At 52.4% G+C, this 8,661-nt stretch overlaps 2 protein-coding genes across 2 annotated transcripts in view; both read left to right on the forward strand.

Annotated features, from left to right (window-relative positions):
- DCDC2B (doublecortin domain containing 2B) overlaps positions 1–584 on the forward strand; it is a 4,395-nt gene extending 3,811 nt beyond the window's left edge. Inside the window, 3 exon segments of the mRNA XM_007468670.1 lie at positions 84–215; positions 491–531; positions 533–584. Of these exon segments, the coding sequence (XP_007468732.1) occupies positions 84–215; positions 491–531; positions 533–584 (225 nt within the window).
- A 4,724-nt stretch (positions 585–5,308) lies between these two features.
- Positions 5,309–8,661, forward strand: part of EIF3I (eukaryotic translation initiation factor 3 subunit I) — a 9,182-nt gene continuing 5,829 nt past the window's right edge. Inside the window, exons 1-5 of the mRNA XM_007468671.1 lie at positions 5,309–5,776; positions 6,098–6,184; positions 6,273–6,365; positions 7,645–7,732; positions 8,031–8,096. Of these exons, the coding sequence (XP_007468733.1) occupies positions 5,456–5,776; positions 6,098–6,184; positions 6,273–6,365; positions 7,645–7,732; positions 8,031–8,096 (655 nt within the window). The 5' untranslated portion in view covers positions 5,309–5,455. The remainder of the gene's footprint in view (positions 5,777–6,097; positions 6,185–6,272; positions 6,366–7,644; positions 7,733–8,030; positions 8,097–8,661) is intronic.

An 8,661-nucleotide genomic window follows, 5' to 3' on the forward strand; every position in this document is an offset into this window, starting at 1 on the left:
AGGGGAGGGGAGGGGAGGGGAGGGGAGGGGAGGGGGCTGGTAGAGAGGGTCAGGGTCAAGGGTGTGAGGGTTCCTCAGCCTAGGCATCTGGCCTGTAACTTCCCACATCAGGAGTCAAGGGAGTGTATGGGGCTCCCCATGCAAGGACGGAGATAGCAGGGGCCCAGGGAGTAGCACATGATGAAGCCACCTGGACAGAGGCGCCCCTGGATCAGGTGGGCTGGGGCCGGGGCCGGAAGCCGTATGTTGGGACAGGAGTTCTGAGCTGGAAACGGGCAGCTCTGGGTCCCAGAAACGGTTCTTCTCCCTTGTGATTGTGAGCAAATCGCCTAACCTCTCAAAGCGCGACTTCCTACCATGTTGAATGAGAGGGCAGATGCTAATTTCTGGTCTCTTCCTTTCCTGGGGTGGGCAAACCCCAGGCTGAGGACTGGAGGCTGGATGTGGGGTGCTAATGGCTCCATTCTGTGTGGCCTTCTGCTTCCTCCAGAGGGCAGCACAGGTAGTGGAAGAGGCCCTGATCCTGGAAAGCCCCCGGAGCTGGGGCAGCTCTCTCGGCCTTGGCCCCTGCTCTGCCATCTTGAGAGCCAGCAGCTGCAGCCAGGAAGTGGGGACCGCCACTCTGCGGCCACCATTTATCCTCAGCCTCCAGTGGCCGGTTCTCGAGGAGCCAGGGCCTCCCCTGGGCTCACAGGGTGCACTGCAGCCCCTCAGTCCCTCTTCTGCCCCTAAACCCACAGCCCAGCCTCCTTTCCGCTCCGAGCAGAGCAGCCCAGCCACAGAGGCCATTTCCTTATGAGGTTCTCTGGCCGGAGAGATGAGTAGCCAACGGAGCTTCAGGGAAAGAACACAAACTGGGGAGCGGGTCGTCCCAATAAAAGAATACTTACTAACCTCCATCTGTCTACTACACATTTATTACAGACTACTGCTCACCTGGCATTGCTCCATACGTTGGGGTCTGGCAGTGCAGGGGCCCATAGATGTCGATCTGTTTGAGAGGGGCCGGCACCCACCTCACAGGAGGGACAGGCAAGGCTAACAGCAAACTCCTCTCCCCAACGTCTGCTGTTCTTATGCACCTTCCCCTCAGTTCCTTCCTCAGCGAGCCAAGGCTGAGCCCTGGAGCCCTCCTGTTTGCATTTCTGGCTCAAAGACTGTAGCTGGCTCTCTTCTTGCAGCTGGACTTCTGCGGTCCACCAACCAGCTGCTGGGATAGTCTGGGTCAGGCACAGGAACAGTGGCAGGCCTGGGGGCCTGGGGCCTGACATGACAGCAGAAAGTGTGCTGCTGGGACAGAAAGGTTGCTGAGGGTGAGGGTGCGTGTGAAGTCTCTTGTGCTAAATCCGAGCAGGTGAACAGCACGTGGAAGTTACAAAACCCTTTCACTTTTGTTCTCTTATTATGATCCATGAGGTAGCTATTATCCCAAGAGATGAGGAAGCTGAGGCTGGGGAGTGGAGGCGGGTGGGAGGGCTAAGTCCACATGCTCACTGCCTCTACCTCATGGCCCAGGGGCTTCCTGGAGACAGAAGAGCCGGAGGGTGGCCTTGGTCCACTCAAGGCATAGATGGTTGCCCCTGGGTCTTGGTCACTGAGCTTGTGATGCAGAGTGTAATTCCTGCCACGGTGAGCACCATGCCTGCGAATGCTCCTGGGATAATGGGCAGAAATTGAGAGGCTCTGAGACCAGCCATGCCAGTAGGAGCTGGTGCAGGGCTGAGGGAAGGGCTCAGACAGGGTCTGTCCCCAGACTACCCAGGGGAAGGAAACTCTGATGGCCACAAGGAAGCAGTGGAGCTGCAGAAGAAAGGGGCAGGATTGGGGAAGATCCTCTCCTCACCGGGCCAAGGGAGATGGCTCTGGAAAAAACTAACCCAGGGGTGTCAAAGCCCAAGTAGTGGCTCCCCAAACTGGCAGTGGCCAGACTTACGTTTTCCACCAATTTCTTCTCCAAGGACCTTCCCAACAATCAGTGTAAAGATGATGGCCAGAGAGTTACTGATGGGCACAGCTAGGGTCAGATCTGAGTGATCAGAATGAAAAGAATCTCTGAGATGCAAAAAAAAAAAATGTCTTTCTAGGCACAAAACATTTTCATTACATCATCAAGACAGTCTTTTAAAAAGGGTATCTCGGGGCTTCCCTGGTGGTGCAGTGGTTGAGAGTCCACCTGCCGATGCAGGGGACACGGGTTCGTGCCCCGGTCCGGGAAGATCCCACATGCCGCGGAGCGGCTGGGCCCGTGAGCCATGGCCGCTGAGCCTGCGCGTCTGGAGCCTGTGCTCCGCAACGGGAGAGGCCACAACAGTGAGAGGCCCGCGTACCGCAGAAAAAAAAAAAAAAAAAGGGTATCTCATGACCCCACTTTCCAGATGAAGTCACAGCAAAGCTCAGGATTCAAACTAAGGTATCCTGACTCTAAATTCAGTGCTCCCTCAGGGTTCCAGCATGAAGATCTGAGCTACAAGGTCTGGGACCACCTTGGTTTGCTGGTAAGGATGAGATCTTTGCACTCAAAGAGAACTTCTGAGATCTCAAGGACATCTGGACAGACAAGTACCCAAAACCCATAGGATGCAGTAGCTATTAACACCAAACACATTTATCAAGTATACATTATGTGCCGGGTGCTTTGTGCACACATCTCATTAATCTTCACAAAATCACTGCAGGAAGAGCATTAGCATCATTCTGCATAGATAAAAGAATCAAAGGCTCAAAGACATCACATAAATTGAGGCAAATTGAGGATTTAAACCAAGGTCTGCCTGACTCCAAAGCCTGTGCCCTTATTGAATCTATTTAGATGGATAAGGACAAACCAAAACTGCAGGTGAAGCAAATTTTGTTTCTGTTTCAGCTCAGACTTGGGCCTTACGGAATTACAGAAGAGAAAAAATGTCAGCGGTAGGAAGCCAGGTACAGGACAGGCCCCACAAGGCTGGGCCCTAAGTGGAGGTCACCACAGTCCAGGGTCTGTTCCTTAGTTCTGAAGCCCCGAGGGACTGACTTACAAGAAACAAACTTCAAAAACACTAATGGAGTTAAGAACACTGTTAACTTAAAATTTATTACACTTAAATTTTGTACACCTAAAGCTTTTTAAGAAGATAGATTTTATGTTAAGTGCTCTTAAACACATACGAAAAAACAAAACAAAAAACGAAATCAGAAGCTGAGTTACTAGTTTACAAGACTCATAACTGCCAGGCAGACTGTGCATGTTGGCTTCTCAGCACCCTCTTTCCCAGCCCTCCCGGGCCTCACCTGCTTCAGGTAGCGGAGGAGAGAACCGTGCAGCTCCTCAGCCCCTGCGAGGCCCCACCGAGGCTGGCATTAGCCATCCAAGAAACTGACACAACAGCTACCTACTCGGAGCTCCTTCCTTAAGCTTTCACACTTTACATCGAGTGCAGTGGCTGCTAAAGTCTGGTTTGCAACAGTAGATTGGGGAGGGAAGCAGCATGGTACAAGGGAAGAGCAAGGGCACTGGAGTGAGGCTGACCCAGATTTCCCTATGTCACCTTGGTTAGGTCATTCAAACACTCTGAGCCTGTGCCCTACATGAAAAACAGTGATAGCAAGATAACAACATCACCTTACAACAGGGTTGTAAGATGAAATATGATAACATGTGTATATCTTTGGCTGAATATATCCTTAATAAACAGAGACCACTGTTTTGATTATTAGAATGGGTGGGCGTTAAAGGATACAGAGTAGGTGGTGAGGTAATAGGATCCTAAAATTCCAATTTGCTCAAAACTTGGTAAATGGCTAACTGCAGTCAGCTGACCAGAGGGTTCAGCATTCTGGGCAGCAGGGAGTGCCAGAGGCTTTCAAACTTTCCTTTAAATGAAGTCCTATGAGAAGCCCAAAATATAAGACAGTTGAAAGCGGAGTGACTCTAGTTGAAGCTGACGTGGCAGGTCTGGAGGTCGGCCTATCCGCTCACCCTCCTATGGCCTCTGAGGGGTTTCCCAGGGCTACCTGGGACCCAAACTCCCGTCAAGTCTCTGGGGGGCCGAGGTGAGACTCCAGGAGATGTGAAATTCTCATAGCAAAGTTCAAGAGCATAAACTTTAGTAATATGTGGCTTCAAATCCTTCTGCACGGACATGCAGTGGGACTTAGAGATGCAATAAGTTGCCCAAAGTTCTGTAACTTCATCTCCTAGGTGGAGACAATCATGCCTACTTCATAGGGTCGAGATGAGAATTTTTTAAAATGTGTAAAACTAGAACAGTATCTGACGCAGTAGAGGGCAGTCAACAACAGTGGGGGAAAGGCAATTTATGTTTATTGAGCTCCTCCTGGTACAGTGTGCACCAGGTACTCTGCCAAATGCTTTTCACACTGAATTTAATGCTCTCAGTGTTATGAAGCCAGTTGTAAAAAATCAAGGTTCAAATAAGGGACTTGCTCAAGGTTAGGCAGGTAGCAAGCAGTGGAAGCAAGAGTGTCAAAGCCAGCCCTTGGCACAGCAAAATGAACCTTCTTTCTTCCTCTGCCACTGCAAGAGACTGCCAGGCTTCAAACCAACTCTCGTGTCTGGCAGCATACTCATAACCAGCCCACCGTGCCCTACTGCCCAGAGAAGAGGGTGCAACTCGGGAACCAGAGACAGGGGGCTCTCCCTCACTCATGGCAACAAGGTGTTTTAGACACCCTCCCCACAGTGACTCTCTGGGTGGCCTCCACCACTAAGCATAGCAGTTCTAACCTAGAGACCTACCTGTTGATGCCAAGGTGAGGTAGTAGAGAAGGGAGCCACACTGGTTGAGGGAAAAGGGCAGCAGGTACTGGAAACAGAAGAAAACTGCAGTCAGTGTGATTGCTTAACTGAGCAGTGCTGCCTTCTTTGAGCTTTGAGATATGCCTTTCCTCGGAGGGAGGGGTAGCTATAAGGGCCTAGGGCCTAAGCCCTCTGAAAAGAACCCTTCCAGGGCAGAGGGAACATCACTGAGTGAATTCCATGCCTTTGCCCTGAATGCCCTCCCCCTCAGCCCTGCTGGTTCCTATCCTCCCCATCCTGCAAGTCCCTGAATGCCAGTGTTACTCTCTCCAAGAAGCCCTCCCCTGGTCCCCTAGCTCCAGCCTCCCTCCTGTGAACTCATGCAGCACTTAATCGGTACCTCTCTCAAAGCCCTTAGCCCTAAGAGAAGGTTGTGTCTATGTCTTGTCTTTCCCACTAGCCTAGACTGGCAGCGTTGGGGTCAGAGGTAGTTCTCCATATCCTGCCTCCCCAGGGCCAATTTGAGCCCTAAGCGCCCCCTCCGGAAAGGTCTGTTGGAGGGATCACCATAATAAAATATTAATAATAGCAGCTCAAAACATCGTAGATTTGAGCCCTAATTATGTACTAGGCCCAATGCTAAGTGCTTTATGTGCCTCACCTCACCTAATACTCACAACTGCCCCATGAGATGATTACATTATTCCCATTTTACAGATGAGGAAACTGAGGCTCAAGGCAGACAAGGGATTCATCCAAGAGCTTCTAGCGAGTAAGTGGTGGAACGCAGATTCTGACCCTGACCTGTTTGACTCCAGAGACCAAATTCTTAGCGGCTACCCCCGAGAAAGGGGTCATTCACCGACCAACCTCAGTATTCAAGAAGAGGGTCTTCGTCTCCTGCAGCAACTGCCGGGCCCAGGTCCGCTCATGAACCTGCTGCAGGTGCGAGGAGGCCCGCTTCAGCAGCGGCTGTGTGCCACCCCACAGAGCGGCCACCAGCACCAGAGCCAGCACCTGCCCTGGATGGAGATGCGAGTGACACTCCCCGCCCCCCGCCGCCCCACCGCACGGCCCCAGCCCTCCTCCGGCCTCCCATCCCCAGCCCGCCGCCCCCACAGCGCTTCTTTGCTCTCCAACGCCCCGGGTGTGATTGGCGGGTAGGACAGACCCCGGGAGGCCGAGGAGGTGGATCCAGGAGCCCAGGTTCGGGATTGCAGCAGTGGTCGGGGTTAGGTGGTGGAGGTGGAGTAGAAATGAATTCCGGGTGGGAGTCTGGAAGCCTGGGGAGGGGCGGGGCCCGCCTACCCAGGGTCGCCGCCATGGCAACGCCGCTCCTCTCCACTTCCGGGAACGAAGGGGCGGATACCCGTAATCCGGAAGTGGTGCCAGAGCCTCTTCCGGTTCTGCTCGTGTTGCTTTTTTCCTCGCGTCACCGCCGGCATGGTGAGTTCCCCTGAGTTAGAGTTGTTGCCCTGGGGGGTCCGGGCCGGGGCCGATTCTGGGCGCTGACACTCCCGTCCTGTCCCCACAGAAGCCGATCCTGCTGCAGGGCCATGAGCGGTCCATTACGCAGATTAAGTACAACCGCGAGGGAGACCTCCTCTTCACGGTGGCCAAGGACCCTGTGAGCGTCGGCCGGAGGGCGGGCCGCCGGGACAGTGCGGAGGGGGCCCGGGAGGGGGCGAGTTCATTCTGCCGGGGCGAAGGGTGGACAGGCCAGTTTTGCCGCGAGAGAGAACCCAAAGAGCACCCCATTCTGAGAAGTAGGGAGAGACCATCCCGGGATTAGGAGGGCGAGAACATTAAACCTGGAGCGGTGGGAAAGGACTCAGTTGTTGGTAGAAGGAAGGACTAGCCGGGGAGAAGAGCAAGGGACCTTGTGGAAGGGGAAGGGGGACGAGGGTCAGCTTGCTCAGGGAACGGAGAGGAGACCATTCTGGGGAAGAACAAAACTATTCTGCAAGGATAGGGGAACAGACCACCTGAAGAAAGGGAAAGTTGATCCTTGGGTGGCGAGGGACACAGAGGCCTTAATGAAGATGTCCCTGGTATCATTTCAGCCAGCCCCTTCCTGCTGCTCACTGACTTCAGACAGCCCCTCACAGTACTGCCTTTTGAGGCACCTCCATATGGAGGAAGTTAACTCGAGTGGCTAAAAGTGAGGGCTCTGAAACCAAACAGACCTGATTTGAATCCTGAGTGCTGCGTTCACTAGCAGTGTGACTTTGAGCATGTCGTTTAACCTTTATAAACTTAAAAGTGTCCCTTTTTACAAAATATGGGTAGGAATACTGCTTCTTTCTGGGGTTGTCTTTAAGATTAATGAGATTATTCAGGTAAGGAGTTTAGTGTGTGTGAGTGCCTAATTAGTGTTAGTCACTTATATTTTAAATTCCTTAGACAGTATTTTATTGGAGCTACCCTTTGAAGAAGGCGTTACTGTCCTGACCATTTTACAGATGGGAAAACTGAAGTTCAGAGGGGAGAAGCACTAATTTTGAGATAATACAGTGAGAGAGTAGCAGAGCAGGGATGGGAACCCAGGCTTCCCTACTACCAACTGCTCCCATTTGGACAGAACACCAAAGCTACTGTTTTGCTAGGCTTGCACCTGACTTGACCTTTTATTTTTCTGAGGGTTTAGGAGTCTGGGAAAGGGCCGGTATAGTGGCAAGTGGAGGCTTTTTGCAAGCCTCCTGACTCCCTTGCTGCTTACCTGCGGGAAGGAGGAGAATCCAGGAGTTGGTCTTTTTACCAGCAGCCTGCTCTTTCCCAAGAGATGAGCAGGAGAGGGCAGAATCTGGCCTAGGTAGAGGCTGCTGGGGGCTCCTGGGGCAAAATAGGAGGCTGTTGCTCTGCCTGAGATGCCTATCACCCTGTCATATTGTCATTGACACCTCCAGATTGTCAATGTATGGTACTCTGTGAATGGTGAGAGGCTGGGCACCTATATGGGCCATACCGGAGCTGTGTGGTGTGTGGACGCTGACTGTATCCTTGTCTTTGCTCTGAGTCTGTGCTCCCAGGGTCTGCCAGCAATGGAGAGGCTGCTGACTTGGAGTTGGGAGCTTGGGTTGCTCTTGTGGGTCTAGAGAATGATGCTACCTACCTCCTTGGTCTGTTCATTGGTTGGGGGAGCATTTAGGACAAGTTCCAGTTCTGGATGAGGAGGTTAGGATGAGAGAAGAAGGAAGGCTCTCTGGTGCTGAACAGGGAGGTGATTCAGTTGGCCTTCCAAGAGGACAAGGGCTCAGGTGAACTCTGTCATGCTTCTTAACACCCTCTTCAGGGGACACCAAGCATGTCCTCACCGGCTCAGCTGACAACAGCTGTCGTCTCTGGGACTGTGAAACAGGTAAGCCTGAATCCTTCACTTTTACAGCAAACAGTGAGGACCTACAGGTTTCCCCAGAACCTGTTCACCTTGTTGAGGTGAACAGGTTCTGGGGAAATAGAGATAAATCCAGAGATGGTTCTTAGTCTAGGGAAAAAGAGACAGACAAGACAATAAAGAAGACAGAGGAGAAAAGAGGCATACAGTGAGACATAAGCCATGTTAGAGGAAGCAAAGAGCACTGTGGAAGGCCGGAGGGGGGCAACTGAATGCCTGGAATGGGGGTGGGAACAGCCTGGGAAGGTTTCCCAAAGTAAATGTCATATGAGCTGGGGCTTGAAGGATGAGAAAGAGGTCATCGCTCTGGAACATGCAGGAATGAAAGCAGGGCAAGTATCATATCCGAGCCATCTGATCTGGTGGGAGTTCCTGCTTCTTGGGGGATGAAATAGACAGCAGTGGGGAAGCTGAGGCAGGCTAGGGCCAGAACAGGCCTTGAATGCAAACTCAGGAGCGTGGCTTTGTTCTCTAGGATTTGGCATGCTGTGGAGGTCCCTGAGCAGGGAAGAGCGTGTTTAGCTTTAGC

This window comes from Lipotes vexillifer, unplaced genomic scaffold (assembly GCF_000442215.2).
Source record: "Lipotes vexillifer unplaced genomic scaffold, Lipotes_vexillifer_v1.1 scaffold1261, whole genome shotgun sequence".
In the NCBI taxonomy this organism is placed as follows: domain Eukaryota; kingdom Metazoa; phylum Chordata; class Mammalia; order Artiodactyla; family Lipotidae; genus Lipotes; species Lipotes vexillifer.